A 21,253-nucleotide genomic window follows, 5' to 3' on the forward strand; every position below is an offset into this window, starting at 1 on the left:
CTTTTAAATGTTTCACTATTCGGTTATCTGTCAAGAAGAATGGGACAATAGGACAAGACCAAATATAGTGCAAGAACAGGCTCCTCCTTCCTGGCGCCATCTATCTCAAGCTCCTCCCCCTCCCTAAAACTGATCCCCTTATTTTAACATCCTTCTCCTATGACAACTCCCCTTTCCTCAGCACCCTCCAACTTCTCTGATTCCTTCCCCTCTTCTCCAACTCGCCTCACTTCAGTTTTACCCTGCTTCTCATACTCTTGCTCTCCTCCGTCTTCTCAGAGGCCTCCCGCATCTGAGGCCCTTACCCCACCCCAATCTCTCATTCCCATTTCTTGCAGCCAAAGCATGTGCAGGACCCTGGCCGGAACGGAGAACCTGGGCACCCTAATTGGTGCCTAATTGGGTCTGAGGTGGTGTCTGGGCCTTGTCCTCATTCGCTGCCACTGGGCTAGGCAGGTGGAGACAGATTCAGGGCTAGGAGCTGGTTAAGCTGACAGATTAGACATGGAGCTTCCTAAGCTCACTGACCTTTATGAGTGGCCTAGGAACTGCCCTCTCCAGTGGAAACCCAGGATATGCCAGCCCTGACCCCACTGTCTCTCCTTTAAACAGAACCCTTTACCCGTCCCTTCACCTCACACTCAACATCCTTTTCCATCCCTATTTCCATTGCCCCCAGTCCCTACCCCAGACACCCTGAGCTGGGAGAGCAGCCACCTTATTAATCCCATCCGGTTATTATGTGGGGATTCTGAAGGATAAAGGGAGGTGGGGAAGCCAGAAGGGGGGACCTGAGTTGGTGCAGCACTTGGACAGGCTGATGAGCAATGACAGTGCCCACCCTCAGTCCTGGGACACAGGGGTGGGAACATGTCCTCCCTGGCATTGGTTCCTTCTGCAGCTGGCTCCCTGCCTGCTGGGCACTTAAATAGAAGCATGGGCAGAGGCCAAGCTCTAGAGGCACTCACAGGCACACCACCAGGATTCCCAGTGGTTTAATCTGGGAGACAAGTCTCCCCTAAACACATACATTCCCCTGCCATTCAGAGATAGCTCCTTCCCCTGTCCCCCAAACTGAACCAGGGAGGAAGTGATTCTGGCCCTTAGTCACCGCCCACACTACACCTTGCCTGCTCTGTCATTCAGAAACCCAAATGCAGAGCTGGCTTCCAAGGGCATCTCCCATCCCAGCTGCCCCTAGAAGGCCATGTGTTCCAGCACCAGGGAGAGAGCTGGGAAATCTCTACGACCCTCACCCCCACTTCACCTAGTGAAGTGAGGAATCATTTTGGTGGAAAGGCCCTTGGAGAAGTCCAAGTTCCAATGCCCCATTTTTATAGATGAGGAAACTGAGGTGAGGAAAGAGGAGTGATTTGCCCAAAGTCACAGAGTACTTAAGCAGAGTTAGGATTTAGAGCAAAGCTGCTTGTATCTTTGTAAAAGACTCCATTCCAAATAGCTCAAGTTCCATTTCTTTCTTTTTGGTTAATCCCCACCCAGGGATATTTTTTTCCATTGATTTTTAGAGAGAGAGGAGGGGAGAGAGGGAGAGACAGAAACACCGATGTGTGCATATCAATTGGTTGCCTCTGGCACACACCCCAACCGGGGCTGGACAAACCACAACCCAGGTGTGCCGTTGACGGGGAATTGAACCCATGACCCTTTGGTTCATGGGCTGCAGTTTGAACCACTGAGCAACACCAGCCAGGGACCAAGCTCCATTTCTAACCCTTCTGTAAGAATCATGGGAAAAAATAGATAGATGTCTGTATTTATATTACATGTAATACATATATGTATAACATTTTTAAGAAATAGATATACATCACTAGGTGTAGGATTCCAGAGCACTGTAGACTCATCAGCCATGGGCCTCTCCTTTCCCTTGCCCAATAACTAGCCCTGCTATCCACAGGGTCTTGTCTGGGCCCTCACCTTCCCGTTCACCCCAGAAATGCTGCCTATCAAGTCCCGAGTCCACCTCCTAGAACTGCCAAGTTCTAGGAGCTGATTAGAACTTCCAGGTTTTGATCATGGACAACTCTGGATTCCTCAAGCCTTGGTTTCTTTTGGCATTACAGAACCACCAAGAAGTCATCTAGAATCGCCACTCCTTCCTTGACTCTGTGATTAGTCTAGAACCACAGAATCTTGATTCCTTTGGGCATTCTAGAATGGCACTTAAAAAAAACCCAGAGAACACCTGTGGATCATTTAGAAGCATTGACTGTCCTCTTGCTTTGATGTTCTCCAGCCAGTGGTCTGGAGTTATCTAATATCAGGAACTCCCAATCTGTTACTTCAGTCCTTCTAGACCCACAGACTCTCCATGTTCCATGCATTCTAGAAACACAACTCTTTAGTTTCTGGAGTAGTTCCATGATCTAGGTCAAACCTGTTCTAGAACCACCAGTGCTTGTCTCTGTGGTCAATCTAGATTCACAGAATCTCGAAACATGGGCTTTCTGGAACCATATCTCTTTTGTTGACTTGCGATCAACATTCCTTGTCTTTAGTCAATCAAGACGGTCCTGAGTTCTTGAGGCATTCCATGACTTTCCCTCCGTAGGTGGTCTGGAAAAAATGACTTGCTACTTGCTTGGCTGAGTTGAGAAGCAACAGTCCCTTGAATCTTAGATCAATCCAGACCTATAAACTCTTGACTCTCTTGCTGCTCGAGAACTGTTGACTTCCTCCCCCAGAGGCCACCTATCCCATTGATTCCTGACCCTGCTCAACAACACAAGCCAGCCATATAGAAGAATCTAGAACCACCAGTCCTTGGGTGGTCCAGAATCCTGGATCCCTTAGCTCTGGTGAGACTCAGAAATCAGGCTGGTAAAGGAGGCTCAGGAGTGAGCTCACAGCACAGGAATTAAGATCCAGTATGTCCATGGTGGGTCCACTAGGCATGGCAGAACTTCACCAGCTAATAATTTATCCAGCAGGCCTGCTGGTCTTGAGAAACACCTGGCCTCATCCCTGGAGGGCCCGATGTCTCCATCTTGCTACCTCTGGGAAGGGGATACAAATGGGGGACACCAGCTGGCATCATGGAGGCAGGGTCAGTGCCAGGGTTGGTGTGAGTACTCGGGGGCTGGCAGCCCCATATTCTGCTTCTACGTCATCCCCCTCCTTGGCGTCCTCTTCCTCCTGGCAGCAGCTCAGAGCAAGTTCATTCTCATAACAAAATGCAGTCAGAGAGCCAGGGAAGCTAGACTTGGGGCTGTGCGAATTCTGTTCTGCCCATTCATCCAGCTCCTTCGCGCTGCAGACTGGTGTCCCTGGGACCTCATAAGTGCGATGGAAGTGGCGATAGTCAACCTCGTACTGGGAGCCACGTTGGAAGAGGACCGGCTCAAAACGATGGCCCCAGAGCAGCTCACCAGGGAGATAGGAAGAGCGACACTGTGTGGTCATAGCTGTGGCCTCAACCATGCCCTCAAGAATGACCACTAGCTCAAAGTCAGCCCGGGCCAGCTCAGCACGTCCTAGTTCGTAGAGAGGACTGGAGGAGTCAATCTCATGCACGATGGTGATGGGAGACACAAGGAAGATGCGATCAGTGCCACCGTCAAAGCCCACATCCACGTCCTGGTGGTCCAGCGGTATGTACTCACCTTCCGGAGTCACGCGGGGCTGCAGCGAAAAACAAGGGGCCACAGACAGACAGCAGGGAGCATGGAGATGAAAGGAGACAGACGATGATAGAAAGGAATGGACATGCAGAGAAAGAGAAGAGCGGAGACCAGTAGGGGTGAAGGTGGGTCGAGTAGAAGAACCCAGAGACAAAAGAAAGGTGACCCAGGAAGAGAGGAGGATAGAGACATGGGGAAGGGGACAGAGACCCAGAAATAAAGAGAGAGAGACGGAGACTCAGAGGGTTTGGGGATAGATACCCAAGGAAGAAACAAAGGAGAGAGGAAGAGAGGGACAGGGTGATAATGGAACAGAGCCACAGAAATCAGCAAGACAGAGGTGAAGTTACAGAAATAGAGGAATGATACCCAAGCAGCAATTGGAGAAGAAGAGGAAAAGTTTTTCAATAATCGGCCAGAGAAAGATAAACCAGGATGACAATCTAGGTCCAACATCCTGTGCTCACCACTGCTCCAGGCTAGCCCCAGGGCTCTCTGCACACCCCCAACCCCAACCCAACTACAAGCCCTGAATCCCCTTGCGTATATGTGTGTTTGTGTGTGATAAGTGTGAGGGTACGCAGTTCACAGGCCAGGTATTGACAGTTTCACCCCACCTATCCATTGGCCCCATACCCATCTCCCAGGCCATGTCAGCACCCCACAGGCTTCTGGGATAAATAATATTCCCCCCAGGCCATGAATCCTGAAGTCTCAGTCAAGCCGGAGACACAGGTTGGGGGTGGGACCCATTCTCTCCCACCTGTCTGTCTCCAGGAGACCCCAGTCGCTGCTGGGAACTGTAGTTTTCACTACCACCTCGTCCTCCCTCTCACCCAAGCACAAGCTCAGCCCAAGGTTAAGTGTTTACTTGGCCAAGGGCAGTTAGCCCCAGAATTTGGGCAGTTTGACCACAATTCTAGAAACATTAAAGTGCCTTTTGCAGAGCATTGGAGGGAGCCACTACCCCAGGAGTGGGTGGGAGTAGTTGTTTTGTTTGTTTGTTTTTTGCAGAGAAGCTAAAATTCAAGTTTCCTAACCCTGGCCCTATACTCCTTCAAGCAGAAGGCTGGTGGGAGAGACTGGGCCACTGAGGTAGGGAACAGAGTTTGCCACAAAGACTGCAGGACCCAGAGATCATAAAGAATTGTGCTTGACTCCGTTGGTGTGAGCTGCACCCCATCCTGGGACCTACATCTCCCACAATCCCACAGTGGCCAGGCCTCAAGTCTTAGGCCGCTGGGAACTGGAAACCCAAGGTGGCGATTTACACCACCCGCAAAACGGCATGGCCTCAGACCACCTCGTCAGGCACTTTCCATGCCCCCAGAGGCTTCTGGGAATTATATTTAATATCCTTTACAGCGAGGTGTGGCTCCCTCAAGGTTTAGATTTCCCACGACCTCACAGGGGGCCCATCCTCAAGCCCAGAATGCTCTTTTATTTATTTTTTATTTATTTATTTATTTTTAATCCTCACCCGAGGACATTTTTCCATTTTTTGTACAGATAGAGTGGGAGGAAGAGAGAGAGAGAGAAACATCGATGCGAAAGGGACACATCGAGCGGCTGCCACCCGCACGACCAACCAGGGCCGGGGACAAACTGCAACCGAGGTACATGCCCTTAGCGGGAACCGAACCCGGGTCTCTCTGGACCGCAGGTGGATGCTCTAACCGCTGAGCCAAACCAGCCAGGGCCAGAATGCTCTTTTATGTCTCAAATCTGCATCTAGGCCGCCAAGCAGAGCTGGTCACAGACCTCTCTGTTGGATTTACATCTCCTACAACTGCTCCAGGACTCAACCTCCAACAATTGGAGCAAGAGGGTGCCTGCCCGAGAGACTGCTGGGAATTGTAGTCCACGCACCCTCCAGGTTCAACGCACTCCTGGCGCTCAGGCCTGCATCTCCCACAATCCCCCGGGGCTTCCCCATTCCCTTGGGGCGGAGCCTGCCACCGAGGTGGCCTCGCACCTGTAACAGCTGGGCCCGCACGTGTGCCTCGACGAGGTGGCTGCGGCGCAGGTTTCCGACGCGCCACATGAGGCAGAGGCGGCGGTCGCGCAGCGCCACGACGGCGTTCTCGCTGAAGATGAGCGTCTCGTTGCGCTTCTTGGGCTTGGCCATCTTGGCCATGACGGCGCCCACGACGAAGGCGTCGAGCACGCAGCCCGCGATGCACTGCAGCACCACGGCGGCCACGGCGGCCGGGCACTCCTCCGTGACGCTGCGCACGCCGTAGCCAATGGACGTCTGCGTCTCCAGCGCGAAGAGGAAGGCGGCCAGGAAGCTGGCCACGTGGGAGAAGCAGGGCGCGGGCGGAGGCGGCGCGGCCAGGTCGCCGTGCAGCGAGGCGATGAGCCAGAAGGCCAGCCCGAAGAGCAGCCAGGAGGCGAGGAAGGAGCAGGAGAAGAGCAAGCACATCCAGCGCCAGCGCACGTCCACGCACGTGGTGAACAGGTCGCTCAGGTAGCGCGCGCCCTGGCCACCCAGGTTCACGAAGCGCACGTTGCAGTGGCCGTCCTTCTTGACGAAGCGCCCACGGCGCCGCCCCACGGGCGACTGTGCTGGCACCCACCCATTCCGGCACAGCCCTGGCCCGGCCTCCTCCTCATCGCCCGCCCTGCTGTCCCCAGGCTCCAGGGCGCCGCTCAGGCGGCGCAGGGCCTTGGCCAGGCCCATTGGGCGGGGACACCCCCTCCACTTGGCCTAGTGGGGGGCAGGCGCCCCGAACCTGTGGGGACAAGAAATGGGCAGAAACGTCAGAGGTGCCAGGAATAGGTGGGCATGCTCCCTGGGCCTTAGTGGCGTCATCTGGCAAATGGGTGGAAGAATGCTCACCTTGAAAGTCACAGTACAGCCACAACAAGGACAATAATATTTGTAATGATAGGGGATACTCGTATAGCAACAACAGCTACAAAACTGTAGCCATAGCAACAAAACTATTGTAGCAAGTACCACAATAATCAGAGCTGACTTTTATACAGTGCCAGACACTGTTGTGAGCACTTCATGTGAATTTTCTTATTTAAGCCTCACAGCACTGTAGACATTACCCCCATTTTACAGATGAGGAAACAGAGCACAGAATGCTTAATTTGCCCAAGGTCACAGCTGATTAAACTGGGATTTTCGTGCTAGCAGTCTAGCTCCAGAGCCCAAGCTCATGATGACGAAGTGGTCACTGCCTCTCAGCATGGAGTTAGCATGGGGAGATGAGCTGGAGCTCTGAGGTCCCTCTGGTTAAAAAACATGCTCAGAGAGCATAAGCAACACAAAAGGGAAAAAATTGCATGTCATCAAAGTTAAATACTTTTGTGCTTCAAAAGACACAAGAAGGTGAAAAGAGAACTCACTAATGGAATAAAATAGTTGCAAATCACATATTTAAGAAATTGTATCTAAAATATATAGAGTTCTTACAACTCAATAATAACAGGTTAACACAATTTAAAAATAGGCCAAAGGCCCAGCTGGTGGCTCAGTGGTTGAGCATCCACCAGTGCACCAAGAGATCGCTAGTTTCCTGATCAGGGCACGTACCCAGGTTGTGGGCTCGATCCCCAGTGAGGGGCATGCAGGAGGCAGCCAGTCAATGTTCTCTCTCATCGATGTTTCTAACTCTCTCCCTCTTCCTTCCTCTCTCTCTAAACATCAATAAAGAAAAAATAAATAAGTAAAAATAGGCAAAAGATCTGAATAGACGTTTCTCCAAAAAAGATATACAAATAGCCCTGGCTGGTTTGGCTCAGCGGTTAGAGAGCATCGGCCTGCGGTCCAGAGAGACCCAGGTTCGGTTCCCACTAAGGGCAGGTACCTCGGTTGTAGTTTGTCCCCGGCCCTGGTTGGGTCGTGCAGGAGGCAGCCACTTGATGTGTCCCTTTCATGTTGATGTTTTTCTCTCTCTCACTTTCTCTCTCTCCCTCCCACTCTTATCTGAACAAAAAATGGAAAATTTGTCCTTGGGTGAGGATAAAAAAAGAAAAAAAAGATATACAAATAGCCAATAAGCACATGAAAATATTGACATCATTAGCCTCAAGGGTGCTAATGTAAACCACAAGGAGATACATCTCACACCTACTTAGGAGGGCTATAATAATAAACAACACAAAATCAAAAACCAGAAAATAGGCACTGACAATGATGAGAGGAAATTGGCACCCTCAGCAGTCCAGCAGTTCCTTAAATGGTTAAACATAGAGTTGCCATATGTCCAGCGATTCCACTCCTAGGTATTTCCCAAGTAAAATAAGAAGTGTCCAACAACACGTATACAAATGTTCATTGCAACACTATTCACAGTAGCCAAAAGATGGAAACCATCTAAATAGGCATCAATTGAGAAATGGATAAATAAAATGTATTTCCACACAATGGAATACTACCCAGTAGTGAAGAGAAATAAAAGTACTGACACTTGCTACAACATGGTCAAACCCTGGAAACATTATTTTGAATGAAAGAAGCCAATCACAAAAGACCACATATTGCACACTTGGATTTATGTGAAGTGTCCAGAATGGGCAAATCTATAAATTGAGAATGTAGACTAGTCATGCCTAGGATTGTGGAGATGGAAGGATTGGGGAAGTAATAGCCAGAAGACATGGCGTTTCTTTTTTTTTTTTTTTTTAAGCCCTCACCCAAGGACATTTTTTGATATTTTGTTCAGATAGAGTGGGAGGGAGAGAGAGAGAGAGAGAGAAACATCGACACGAAAGGAACACATCGAGTGGTTGCCACCCACATGACCCAACCAGGGCTGGGGACAAACTGCAACCGAGGTACATGCCCTTAGCAGGAACCGAACCCGGGTCTCTTCGGACCGCAGGCCAATGCTCTAACCGCTGAGCCAAACTGGCCAGGGCGACATGGCGTTTCTTATTGGGGGCAGAAAAATGTTCTAAAATTGCCTGTGGTAGTGATTACACAACTCTGTGAACATAGTTAAAACCCTTGAAATGTACACTTTCATGTGTGAGTTGTATGGTATGTGAATTATATTTCAATGAAGCTGTTATAAAACACAAACCTAGCCCCTCCCCCCACTCCCCACCCCCGACTCTCAGACCTTGGTCAAGTCTTTCTGAGCTTCAGTTTCCTCAGCTGTAAAACAGGGAAACTGGACTTCATCAAGGTCAGGAAGGGCCTCCAGTCATATAGACCAAGGGCCCAGTCTTGGCTCAGCTGCTGACCCACAGTGTGCCTGGGACAACTGACTTCCTTTTCTGGAGCCTCCGTTTACTCATCAGTGGGGTGGGAATAAAATGCCACCACTTTGAAAGGAAAAAGGATCAGGAAGAAAGACCTTGGCTTTTGAATCAGGTAATTCTAGGTTGAATCCCAGCTGTGCCATTTACTGGCGGTATGACTGGTGGCAAGTCACATCCCTTCCTGAGCCTGTTTCCTCATCTGTGAAATGGAAGGAATCTCATCAGCTAGACAGGGTGGAGGAGAGGAGGGGGGAAGGGGCTGGACATGGACCTGCAGACCTCATCACCCTCCAGCAGCTGCGGGGTAACACCTGGCACTGTGGTGGGGACCCCCACGACCTGTTTGGGCTAGGGGTGAAATAGTTGGCATATTGGCTCCATCAGTATTTATCCAGCACCTGTATATTATGTGCCCCTGTGCTAGGTTCTGGGATCCTGATGGGCTTCTTGGCAGGGCTGGGGACACTCAGTGTGAGTGAGCTGTTAGTCGGTGTCAAGTTCAATACCCATGGGTCCTCCTCTCCCCTTCTCCCTGGCCTCCAGCTCTGCACCTGCTGTCCATGACCACCTGGACAGCCCTCCACCTGGGGCTTTATTTTGCCCATTCCATACAGGCAAAGCTGTGGCTCAGGTCAGAGTGGACTGAGCCTGGCTGTGTTCAGCAGCCCATGATGTGTCCCAACCCTCTTTTTTCACCTTTAACTTCCCTGGCTGTTAGAGATGATTCTTCCCAAAAGGGGAAACTGAGGCTAGTCACTGAAGAGGGCAGGTTTGAAATCAGGATCCAGGCTCTGACCTCATGTGTAGTCCTCTTCTGCTTGGAAGTCCCCAGTATGTACGTCTCCCTCTCCCGAGCCACGGACAACAGGATAGGGAGGCAGGCTGGCCTCCCACTGACGCAGCCCATCCCAGGCTGGGCCGCCTCACATCCACTCACCTGTCTCTAACCACAACCCTGGGGACTTTGCTCTTCGCAGGAAAGGAAACAGCTGCTGGTCCGTCCCTTGGCTCAGGTCCCTCAGCTGGAAAATGGCAAACCCTGGACTCCCACCTGGGCTTCTTGGGCGCCAAAGCCTGAGCCACGAACCACAGACCACCCTACCATAGGATGTCCTGGGCACCAGCTACATCCCGGGCCTCAGGATGAGCTCCTTGGATGTCCATGGCCCACCCACTGGACTCCACCAGACCCCACCTCCCACCTTGACTGCTCGGGACGCTGGGAGGTCAGGGTCATGGCCCCATTTCGCAGGCTGGGTAACAGGGTGAGACCGGCCAGACACATGCAAGGGTGGCGTGCTAGTTTGGGTCCTGAGCCTTTCCAACCTGGGACTCTTGACTCCCAAGTAAACCCTTAAGTCCCATACACAGCCCAGTGAGGCTGACGAGACTGTCTTCACAGAGGTGGGGTGGGGGCTTCACCGCCAGAGGGCTCTGTCTGCGTCCCACATGGCCCAGCTCTCAGGGGTGGATACTACTTGGACTTGGGGCAACCCTCTGCCCAGCAAAGGCAGGACGGGAGGGAAAGGCTTCAGAGCCGGAAGTCCTCCCCCACCCTTCCCCTGACCTGCGAGAGCAGCTTAATGTTTCCATATAAAGGAGACAGGGCTTAAGGTGCCTTAACTTGTGTCAAAGTCACTGTCTAATCTGAGGCCAAAAAGCTCCGCCCCCAGGTCCAACCTCTCTCCCTTCCTCCCGAAAGAAACTGTCACACTCTTCCCGAGACCCTGGGTGTCTCCCCCTCCCCCTCGCCTCCCAGTGGGGTCTAGGAAGCTGGCTGGAAGGAAGAGACTGGGCAAAAGACAAGGATGCAGAACTGAAGATGAGCAGGAAGAGAGGGGTGCTGAGAGGGAGCCCGAGAAAGAGGGAGGAACAGAGATGGGGGTGGACAGAGACCCAGAGGGAAGGGTACAGGGACCTAGAGAGAGAGAGAGACAGAGACCCAGACAGGGACAGACCTAGAGAGGGGGACAGACACCGGGGGACAGGAAGAGGGACAGAGGGACAGAAACAGGCAGATGGCGAGCAGTTGGGAAGGAGACGTGGAGAAGGTGTCTTAGGAAATGGAAAGACAGGGAGACGGAGTTGTGAAGACAGAGACCAATGGAAGACAGAGACAGGGCAAGAAAGAGGACCCGTTGAGATGGATGGGGGTGGGTGGGCGGGCAGGGAAAAATAGCAGAAAATGTCCATGGGGTCAGAGTTGGAAGCACCGAACTTGAAGGGAGAGATTGTTCTGGGGCCAGACTGTCACTGAGTATAAGGCAGGACCTCTCCAAAGGGGAACAGCAAGGATGGAGCGGGGATGTTGGGGTAGGGATGCCCAAGCAAGGAAAATGGGGGGCGGGGAGGGTGGCCCTCAGCCCTAGGAACCCTGCCCCGGCCTCTGCATGGAGCACATACCTGATGGGGCGGCCCACCCCCATGCCCTCCACTGGGGGCTCCTCTGCGGGTGCTGAGGGGGCTGCAGTCTGTCCTTTGCCCCAGGGGCCTTGTGCCGGGCGCCCGACCTCTATGTCCACAGGCGGATCAGAGGCCTGGCCCGAGGGGGGGGCAGGAGGTGGGGCCAGCTCAGAGCCGCAGAGGGGGAGCCAGGGAGAACGGCCAGGCAGGCTGCTGGGCTGTAGCCCAAGCAAGCTGGAGAGATGGTGGCAGGGACACAGAAGGGGGAGGGGGCAGGGACAGAGGGTGGGTGCCAGGAGACGCAGGAAGATGGGGACACAAATGGGGCAGAGAAAGGGGGACACACAGATGAGGTAACAAAAATGGTGAGATTATGATAAAGGGGACAGTGATTGAAAGAAATGGGGGGGGGCTCCCTGGTTCCCCAAGATGAGGCTTTAAAAAGTTGGAGGTCACAGGTAAGATACCCCCGAGACTGGAGGGAGTTCCCGATGGAATGAAGTGTGGGAAGGCAGAGCGGCTAGTTCCTAGGGGGCTGAGGGTGGGAGCAGGAGCGATCTCCCCGGGAAGTGGCCAGGAGAACCAGTCTCACACATCGGGCCTATTCTGTTCTTTATTGTCTCCGCCCCGACCTGCCTCCCTCCACAGTGCCGGCCTTCAGCACAGAGGGGAGGAGGCCCACACAGCCCCGCACTGGGGAGCCCTGGCCAAACCCAGGTGGCGGGAAGAGAGGGGCAAAACCTGATCCTGCTGAGGTCAAAAGGTCAAGCCAAGAGCCACAGCTGACACAAAATCCACAGCAACTCCGGCCACACCAGGCAACCTTCCAGATGGGCTAACGGAGTCCTCTGAAGTGGGGGTGTCAATGGGCTAAACCAAGTCTTTGGGTGGGTGGGCTCACTGGAGTGAAACCCAGTGGTCTTGGAGGGCCATGAGCCAACCAAGTCCTCTGGTCAGAGTGGTTTTAGAGCTATGGCTCAGACCACATCCTTTGGCAAGAGGGGTCACCGGACCAACCAAGTCCTTTCAAAGACCAAGTCGAACAGAATCCATCATGGTGGCCAAGGAGCGGGAAGTCCTTCCTTCCTATGGAGGGGGCCTGGTCAACAGGTCTGAGTGAGTCCCTTCCAGGGGAACCAACTTCAACCTCAGTTCCCAAGTGCAAGGCCAGGCCAGGTGCTGCCAGACTGCCTCAGACACTGACGGTGCGGAAGACGGTGAAGCCCGACAGCGCGGTGCTGACCAGGACCCCGGGGCACTGCGGGTGCCAGTGCAGCTCCTTCAGGTCTGTCTCGCCCTGGTGCACAAACAACAGCTGCTGGGGGAGGTCCGCCAGCCCGGGCTCCGTCTCCAGGTCGCCGGCCTCAGGGTCCCGCTCCACTGCCAGGTCCCACTGTGTGATCTGGTTGTCTGCACCCGAGGCTGCGAAGACCCCACTGTCCTGGGGGTGCCACTCAACGGAGGTCACAGGGGCCACGTGCTGCTTGAAGGTGGCCACCGGGGAGCCAGACTGTGGGAAAACAGGAGTCAGGGGCCTTGAGTGCCTCAGCCTGACTCCTGGGGTACCCCAGGCAGAGCCCCCACAAGCCCAGATTCTCTGAAAAGAACAGAGGGCAAAGTACAGCTGGTAATAAAGGCACAATTCCCAGGGGCTGCTGGGAACTGTGGTTTCGCCTGCAAAGAAGCCCCTCCCAGGAAGGAGTGGTTCTCCAAGGGGTCTCCCCACCGATCCCAGGGCTTTGAAGGGGGCAGAAACACAGCTCCCAGGCCCCAGAGCAGCAAAGAACAAAGACACTTCCAAAACAGGGGTGCTGCTGGGGATGAAGTCTCTCTAATGTGGACAAGTGGCTCCAAAGTTCCAATGATTAATCAACTCGGCCATTAATCAACACCTGCCTTGGGGGCTGGACTCCATTTCTAGAAGCTTCCCAAGGCTGACTATAGTGCCCCTTACACTAGAGGGGAAAAACGATTACAGTACAGTGGTCCTGGGAAGGCACGGAGCCACAGGAAGTTAGGGCTTTGTTCAGAGGGATCCTGATGTGGCAACTTCTGCCCAGCACCCCTCTCAGCTCTAGAGTCAACGCTTAACTGGGCCACAGTGTCATGTCTGCTCCTGTCCCTATGCCTCAGTTTTCCCTCCTGCAATGAGTGAGCCAGGCTCTGAGTCTCAGCTGATTCTATAAAACTCATTGGAAAAAAAGAAAAGTACAGCTCCCTGAGCCCGAGCCCCCAGTGGCGCAGCCAGCCGCACAGCCGCCCGCCACCGCCCGACAGATGAGAATTGCAGTCTCTGGTGCCACCGAGCCTCTTCCAGCTCGTCAGCTCTCCAGCTGGTGCAGTGGTGGCTGCACGTCAGCTGCAAGCCAGCCTCTGCTGAGCCCGCTTCCCCATCCGTAGCCAGAAGCGACTGCAGCCCAGCGCGAAGGGCTTCCCCAGCTCCGGAGTGTACCACCACCCCAGGAGGGCACACCCACAGATCCTAGTGGCTTCCCAGCTGGGAAAATACCTTGAACTGCCGCAGGTCCCAGACCTTGAGGGCCCCATCATCCCCACCGCTGAGCAGGAAGGGCTCCCGGTGGCTCCAGTTGATGACATTGACATCCCCATCGTGGGCGGTGGCGGTGGTGAGCATGCAGGCCTTGCTGGGGGCTGCCCGGATGTCCCAGATTCGAATGGAGGCATCAGCTGAGCAGGAGGCGAACACCTGGAAGAGGAGTCTGAGCGACCAGGGGCTCCCCACACCCCACTTGAGAACAGGTACTAGTAGTAGACCCCTCACTAGGACCTGCCCTGGCCCCCTCCTCCCTTCCAGACCCAGGAGTCCAGGCCCTAGTCCTCCCTCACCGTGTCCTCGGTCGGGGACCACTGCAGGTCCTCCACGGAGCGTGTGTGGCCCACAAATGGCCGCTGGTCTACATGCCAGGAGCCACCATCCGTAGGCGTCCAGAGGTGGATATTTTTCTGACAGTCACCAGTCAGCAGGCGCCCTGGGGAAGGGAGTCAGGACACTTCCTGGTCCCAGCTGCTCCCTTCCCTAGAGTCTTAGCACCCACCCCTGCTGCACACCCTGCTCCCTCTCACCTCCTAGGACCAAGTGCACACCGCAGAGACTCACCGGGCACACGGGGGGACCAGTCCAGTGCAAAGCCCTCGCCCATATGGCCAGCGAAGGCGAAGATAGGTTTCACACGAGCCTGCTCGTCCCGGAGGAAGGCTGCCAGGGCCTGGGGGTCATCAACCACCTGCAGAAGCCGCCGCAGTGCAAACACCTCCACCTGGCCCTTCTCTGACCATACCCCAGCCACCGGCTCCTCGCCCAGCCAAGATACCTATAGGGGAAAAGGAAGGGGAGACGAGTTGGGAGGGTCAGGAGGCTCTGGGTGGTGACCACAGTTCCTTGTATCCCTGAGAACCAGGACTGCAGTTCCTCAGACAGCCCATCTTCAGGACCAGGACTGCAACCCCCAGAAACCTTGTGGGAAAGGACCACAGTCTGCAAGACCAGCTTGATACCTGGGACAACTCCCCAGCCAGTGGTAGAGGTAGTGGTGGTGGGAGAACAAACCCCTTCAAGACTCCTGGGAATCAAGGCTGTAATCCCATCAGACTCCTGGTCTCTGTTATCTTCCAAATGCTGGACAGGCACAGGCCTCAGCCCTTAGTCCATCTGCTCACACGAGATCCATTCAGCCTCATGGTTTCCAGCAGCCCACAGCCCCAACCTCTCTCTTGAACTCCAGACTCGCATCACACCGACCATTCAAACCTCACATGATCAAGGCCAAGCTCCTAACTGCCGGCTGTATCCTACTCCTCCCCAAACTGTCTCTCCCTCACACCCACCCCCATTCTGGTTCCATTAAAACTGCACCTCTTCCAACCTTCTTATTACCTCCACTGTTGTCGTGCACATTACTACTGATGTCATCCTTCCCTTGAACTACAGCCTCCTATAGGCCTCTGTCCTGCCCTTGCCTCCCTGCAGCCTATTCTCAACACAGCAGCCAGAGGGATCCTTTTAAAGCACAGGTCAGATCCCATCTTTCCTCTGCGCTAAACTCTCCAATGCCTCCCAATTTGTCCCAAGTAAAAGCCAAGTCCTTACAATGGCCTACAAGGCCCTAAACAATCTGTCTTGTCCATGCCCACCCCTGCAATCTTGTCACTACTATCCCACGCCCATTCTGCTCTTAACACACTGGTCTCCCTAGTTTCCCTCAAAATTTCTCAAACATGGTAAGTTCACCCCAGGGCCTTTGCACTTGTTTCCCTTGCCTGCAAGATCCTTAGCTTACTCCCTCACTTCCTCTCGGTCCCTGTTTATTTTATTTTATTTTATTTTTTTATCCTCACCCGAGGACATTTTTCCATTTTTTGTTCAGATAGAGTGGGAGGGAGAGAGAGGAAGAGAGAGAGAGAGAAACATCGATGTGAAGGGACACATCGAGTGGCTGCCACCCGCACGACCAACCAGGGCCGGGGACAAACTGCAACCGAAGTACGTGCCCTTAGCGGGAACCGAACCCGGGTCTCTCCGGACCGCAGGCCGACGCTCTAACCGCTGAGCCAAACCGGCCAGGGCTCGGTCCCTGTTTAAATGGCTCCTTATCAATGACTACTTCCCAGACCACACTATTTAAAATAGCAACCCATCACCCTCACTGGGTTGCTCAGTTGGTTGGAATGTCGTCCCATACATGAAAACGTTGCAGGCTCAATTCCCATCAGGTCAAACACCTAGGTTGCAGGTATGATCACTGGTCAGGATTCATATGAGAGGCAACCAACTGATGTTTCTCTCTCATATCTATGTTTCTCTCTAGTTCCCCTCTCTCTAAAAGTCAATAAAAACACATCCTTGGGTGAAGATTAAAAAAATAATACAATAAAATGAAATAAAAAATAGCAACTCATCCAGGAACACCCTAAACCCCATACCTGACTTTACTTTTCTCTACAATACTTAGCACCTTTGACATAGCACAGATCTACTTAGTTTGTTTTTGTTCCCTTCTCCACTAGCATGTAAGTTCATGCAGCCAGACCTTTTGCTTCCTGTTAAATTACCAGGGTCTAGAACAGTACCTGAAACATGGTAATATTTTAATGTAAACACACAGCAAGAACTACAAGCGAAACACTGCTCTAAGTGCTGTTTACATGTCATCTTGTTTAATTCCCACATCAACCTGATCAGAAGATGCTATAATCCTGAACCACAAAAGTAACCCCACAGCTCAAAAGAGTTCCTGAAAACTAACAGAAAACACATAAACACTCACACTACAACCAGGTGCTGTTTCTAAGCACCTAAATAACTACATGTCAGTTATTGGAATAACTGTATGTTATTCCATTTTATCCTTACATCAGGCAAATTTTTACAGAAGAACATAAAAAAACAAAAACAAACCCACAGCACTTAACACCCAGTGACAACTCGGAATAGCTAAGACATATATAAACTAACATATAAAATTATGTGCCTGACGCTTTCCCAAAAGCTGATGGGTGTGAAGAGGTGCTGGTATGGACATGAGGGGTAGGGGTGTACTCCAGAGGATGGAGAGCAGACTCCTTAGACTGTTATTTACCCGAACTCGGTTGATGCCACCATAGTGGGGCACCATAGCCAGCTCCAGCTGAGGCTTCCGCTCTTCTTCATCCTCTTCATCTTCTTCCTCCTCTTCCTCACTGCCCTCTGATGGTGGGGGCTTGGTTCCATGCAGATTGTGCATCCGAAGCATCATTAATCTGGGGGAAAGTGTGATGTGACTAAGCAAGGCGCTGGATGTCAGGATTCTTAGGAAGAAGGGAAGCTGGAAACCCCAACTTCTGGGTCCGAGGGAGGCAGAAGCTGGAAGTCCTATCTCCTGGGTCCTGTGGAAGGGGGAGCTGGAGGGTGACTCCTGGATCTTGAGGCAGTAAGAAACTGGGGACTTGGACTCCTGGTCCTGGGAAGGTCTCCAGTCTCACTCACTCACCTGTTGCTTTGGGCGCTCTCTGCCTGGGTCCCAGCACACAGGTAAAGTGTAAGAGGAAGCTCTGTGCGATTGTCTCCCAGGTGATCCCGGACTATGTCAAAGCTGAGACAGGGGGCGCCTGGGGAGGGAAGGAGAGGTGGTCAGGTTATGGTGGGGCAGCGGGATCTCAGCCCCCTCCAGTGTGATGTCACCCTTCTTAGACCCCAGTCTTCTCTTCCAGTGCGCCTCTTAAGTTAAAGGCTCAGGACCCAGGATTCCACCTCCCTCCTTCCTCGGGGCCCAGGCGTCCGGGTGCCCAGCCCTACCGGTCTGCGCTCGGTGGTACAGCACGTAGGCCTCCTCGTCCATGACCAGCTCCTCTCCTTCGCGCAGCGGCGGTCCCCGGCCGGGCAGGTAGACCTGAGCCGGGCCCTCGGACCCTGCGTCGCGGGACTCGGCCTCCATGGGTTCGTCGGTTTCACACGTGCGCCGCCGACCCTTGCGCGCCGCCATCCTCGAAACCTCTCACCGTCGGCGCGAGGTCAGACGTCACTTCCGGGCTGCGCTTCCCCCGCGCCCCCTCCCCTTCGGAGACCCGCCAGGCTGCGCGGTTACCTTGGAAACTTTCTAGTTCACCAATTAGCGAGGGCGGCGGGGAGAGGGAGAAGGGGAGCTACGCTAACGGCGTCCCGGTTTAGCCACGGAGGCCTGCGGTGCTTGCGGGAAGACTACCCGCTCCGCGTGACTTTGGGACGCTCTTCCGCGGAGCAGTGGCAAAGCCTCCTGGGAGTTGTAGTTCTCTGGGAGGCCTGTGTTCCCATCACCTAGAGGAGCTCCAAGCCTCCACTCCCTTCTCCACCTTTGACTCCCAGCGTTTTCTTTTAGCTTGGACGATTATTCATGTATGCAAATAAGAGCTCTTACTGACAAGGAACGTGGGTTTTTGTTCTCTGAGGACCCATAAAGCCGATTTTTTTTCCCCCTTCCTTGTGATAATGGTTTTCGTTTACTTCAAAATGCTTAACGTAAACAGGATGATATTACGCCTAAATTAGTCGGTTGAATCTAGTCTCCTGGGGCAGTCGATTGCCTAACCAGGACTTCACATTGCAGTTGTGGTCAGTGAGCACTTAATCAGAAAGTCCACCCTCTGGAGGCAGCTATTACAAGTGCTTCGATTCTCTTTATCGCCCATCAGCACCAGAGGTTTGGCTAATTGGCATAATGAAATGTTAGAAATAGGTTCTCATTGGTGAGATAAACGGTATTCAAGATATGTGGATTGGCTGGAATGTATTAGACACTCTCCTCGCTTGCATGAACAGGATATTAAGAATCTTGGAAACCTCGTTTCCTGTAGACATAGGAATGGGGCTCTAAAATGGTTTGATCCTGGATCTTTCCTGAGTTCTCTTACCCCTACATCTCTAGGCTTCTGTCCACCCTGCCCCTTCTCAGCCCCTCTCTTCTTAGGATATTTTTTCACCTCCTCTTTCTGGGTCTTTGTCACCCACCTCCCACCAGGGTCTCTGTTCTCGCTCTAATTCTTTCCGCCCCTTCTTTCTGTGGGACTCTTGTGTTTAAGTTTCCTGCAGAGGTTTGAGAGGGGCTAAGAGACAGACACAGAGCTCACGCTTGGACTGAGGAGGCATAAAAACATGGTTTATTCCAAACACTGCAATGTGGAACAGGATAGTGGGAAGGAAAGTTGGTGGTGAATGTGGACTCCCAGACCCTCCCCTCCACAACCCAGCTCCAGACCCGGCTGGAGACCTGGGAAGAGGAGGCTTTGGGGGTTCTGCTGGGTCATCACTTAAGGGTCATAAGTAAGGGTTGGATTTAGAGAGGGTGTGTTTGGTGGCACCTGGGGCTGGTAGTGAGGTGCGACAGGGTGGTAAGTTTTGGCCCCTGCAGGTTGGGATAAACGCTGGGACGAGGGAAGGCGGGGCTTCTGTTAGGGGCGTGTCCTATGTCAAAATAGGGAAATGTGACCCGGGGTGGAAAAGGAGGGGGTGTCCCGGTTTGACGTCGAGGGTCACAGTCTGGTCGGGGCACAGTCTGGGGTTCGGGTCACAGTTTGGGGTCAGAGGTCACAGTCTGGGGTCGGATGACCATTTGTAGGGGTCGGAAGTCACAGTCTGGGGTCAGGGGTTTCTGTATGGCGGGGCCAAGGTCTAGGGTCACAGTTTGGCGAACGCGTCTCACAGTTTTGAGTCCCGATGGATGAAAGGTTAAAAACGGGCTTCCCCGGAGGCGTGGCTGGGGCCGGGGAGCTGCACAGTGATGTGGGGGCCACGGCCCCGGGCGTGGGGGTGGGGCGCGGGCGTGGCGCCCGCCCCATCTGGTGACGTTAAAAAGCCCTTATCGGGTTTTAAAAAAAGTCCAGTGGGCTCCAAGACCTCCACCCCCTCGCTCTCAGGCTGGATGAGATTCGGGGACCAAATTCCCTCTGGCTCACGGTGCCCCGAAAACGAAGGGGCACAGGACGCTGCTCCAGGCGGAGTCCGGCCAGTTCCACCTTTTCCTTTCCCATCCCACGCGGGTCCTGTCCACTGCGCGTGCCCCCTCGGGCCGTGGCCTGCGCTGACCGAGGGGGCCCCCGGGGCCGCGTCATACCTCGGACTCGAGGCTGGAGAAGTGCGCCGACCCCCGGCGGGTCCCCAGGTCTCCTCCCCGGTGTCTCCGGTGGGACGTGGCGGGCAGCGGCGGCCCCCAGTGCGCTGCGTGCAGGCACCGGCGCGCGTGGCGGGAGGGCCCGGTCAGCCGGCGCGCAGGGGCGACACGGGGACACGAGCTGAGGTCCTCGAGCGAGCGAGAGGTGGGCGCAGGCGGCGGGAGGTCCCAGCCCCCCGCGGCGCGGCGGTGCCTGTGGTGGTGCGGAGCAGGGGGAGCAGGCATGCGGTGCGAGGACCGCTGGCGGTGCGTGTGCGGCCGCGGGCACCCGCAGCGGGCCCGGCGCCTCGGCGGGGGTCCCGCGGCCCAAGGCGGCGGCGGCGGCGCCCACCAGCCGCCGTCCAGGCCGTCGTGTGAGCAGCTGAGGTGGCGCGGAGGCGGCAGCAGCTCCAGGCTGGCGCAGTGGCGGCAGTGCCAGGCGGCCGGGCCGCCGCGCGGGGGCAGGTAGTCCCAGCTGCCGGCGCGCCAGCCCCCGAGCTTGTCGACCGACCAGTAGCGGCCGGGCGGTGGCCCGAGGCGCTCGGCGTACGGATAGGGGAAGTCGGCGAACCACCAGGGCTCCAGGCCGCCCAGCGACGCGCCGCCCAGGCTCTCCGAGTCCTCCGAGTCCGACGGCGATGGTTCGAGGTCGAGGTACGGGCAAGGGGGCGGCGGGGCGCGGCACGGCGGGGGCGCAGCCTGGGCCCCTACGCCCGCCCCTCCGGCACCAGCGGCGCCCCCCACGCCGGGTCCCAGCAGGGGCTGGCTCTCGGGGTCAGAGCGCGGCCAGCGCGCGGGCGCCGGCGGGCTCTCGTCCTCGTAGGCCAGGCGGCAGAGCGGCGGCCCGACGGCGGTGGCCGCGGCGGTGGGGGGCGCGGGCGGCGACGGGAAGCCTGGGTAGGCGCCGGCGGAGGGCTCGGCTGGCTCTTTGTCCCGCACGATGGCAAAATAGGAGGGCGGTGGCTTCTGCGGGGGCTGCGCCCCGGGTGGGGACAGCGGGCGCCCCGCCGAACCCCGAGGCGCCGTGCGCGCCTCGCCCACGCCCAGGCCCTGGGGCTCGATGGGGCCGTAATAGCGGTGGAAGCCATCGGCCAGGCCTGCGCCCCCCGGCGGCCCGGCGGCTTTGGCGCGGCGCCAGCGGTCCACCGCAGCGCGCTCGCGGGGTAGGAAGGGTGCGGGGCCGGGCGCGGGACGCGTCGGGTACGCGGGGCTGGGCAGTGGCTGGGGTGGAGGCGGGGGCTTGGCGGGCGGCGGGGCGGCTTCAGCGCTGCAGCAGCTGTACATGCCCTGCAGAGGTCGTGGAACAGGTGGGGTCAGAGCAGTAGGCCCGGGGCCGCCCACCCCCCAACCTCCCAATCCCTTCCTCCTTTC

The 21,253-nt window shown here is 55.2% G+C and overlaps 3 protein-coding genes across 4 annotated transcripts in view; all 3 read right to left on the minus strand.

Annotated features, from left to right (window-relative positions):
* Positions 1-1,758: 1,758 nt before the first annotated feature.
* On the minus strand, positions 1,759-11,377 carry KCNJ14 (potassium inwardly rectifying channel subfamily J member 14). 2 transcript variants are annotated; one of them, XM_036276050.1, is made up of 3 exons: positions 11,265-11,377; positions 5,617-6,376; positions 1,759-3,642 (listed from the first exon to the last, which is right to left on the minus strand). In XM_036276050.1, the coding sequence occupies exons 2-3, from the start codon at positions 6,322-6,324 to the stop codon at positions 3,055-3,057; spliced, it is 1,296 nt and encodes a 431-aa protein (XP_036131943.1). In that variant the 5' UTR covers positions 6,325-6,376; positions 11,265-11,377; the 3' UTR covers positions 1,759-3,054. The 2 variants fall into 2 exon arrangements, with proteins under 2 accessions (XP_036131943.1, XP_036131944.1); XM_036276051.1 differs by lacking the exon at positions 11,265-11,377 and adding an exon at positions 9,799-9,861.
* Positions 11,378-11,869: 492 nt separating this feature from the next.
* On the minus strand, positions 11,870-17,751 carry GRWD1 (glutamate rich WD repeat containing 1). The gene is made up of 7 exons (XM_036275184.1): positions 17,557-17,751; positions 17,252-17,369; positions 16,862-17,021; positions 14,383-14,596; positions 14,112-14,254; positions 13,774-13,971; positions 11,870-12,774 (listed from the first exon to the last, which is right to left on the minus strand). The coding sequence occupies exons 1-7, from the start codon at positions 17,741-17,743 to the stop codon at positions 12,457-12,459; spliced, it is 1,338 nt and encodes a 445-aa protein (XP_036131077.1). The 5' UTR covers positions 17,744-17,751; the 3' UTR covers positions 11,870-12,456.
* Positions 17,752-18,871: 1,120 nt separating this feature from the next.
* GRIN2D (glutamate ionotropic receptor NMDA type subunit 2D) overlaps positions 18,872-21,253 on the minus strand; it is a 38,156-nt gene continuing 35,774 nt past the window's right edge. Inside the window, exon 14 of the mRNA XM_036275504.1 lies at positions 18,872-21,169. Coding sequence (XP_036131397.1) covers positions 19,841-21,169 — 1,329 coding nt within the window. The 3' untranslated portion in view covers positions 18,872-19,840. The remainder of the gene's footprint in view (positions 21,170-21,253) is intronic.

The sequence above is a fragment of the Molossus molossus genome, unplaced genomic scaffold (genome assembly GCF_014108415.1).
Source record: "Molossus molossus isolate mMolMol1 unplaced genomic scaffold, mMolMol1.p scaffold_m16_p_21, whole genome shotgun sequence".
Taxonomy (NCBI): Eukaryota; Metazoa; Chordata; class Mammalia; order Chiroptera; family Molossidae; genus Molossus; species Molossus molossus.

Coding starts and splice junctions, on each gene's coding strand:
- KCNJ14 (XM_036276050.1), bottom strand. CDS start 6,324: ATGGGCCTGGCCAAGGCCCTGCGCCGCCTGAGCGGCGCCCTGGAGCCT. Junction 3,643..5,616: donor TGCGGGCCCAGCTGTTACAG/GTGCGAGGCCAC, acceptor TTTTCGCTGCAG/CCCCGCGTGACTCCGGAAGG.
- GRWD1 (XM_036275184.1), bottom strand. CDS start 17,743: ATGGCGGCGCGCAAGGGTCGGCGGCGCACGTGTGAAACCGACGAACCC. Junction 17,022..17,251: donor GAGAGCGCCCAAAGCAACAG/GTGAGTGAGTGA, acceptor ACTTTCCCCCAG/ATTAATGATGCTTCGGATGC. Junction 13,972..14,111: donor GGTCCCCGACCGAGGACACG/GTGAGGGAGGAC, acceptor CTCCTCTTCCAG/GTGTTCGCCTCCTGCTCAGC.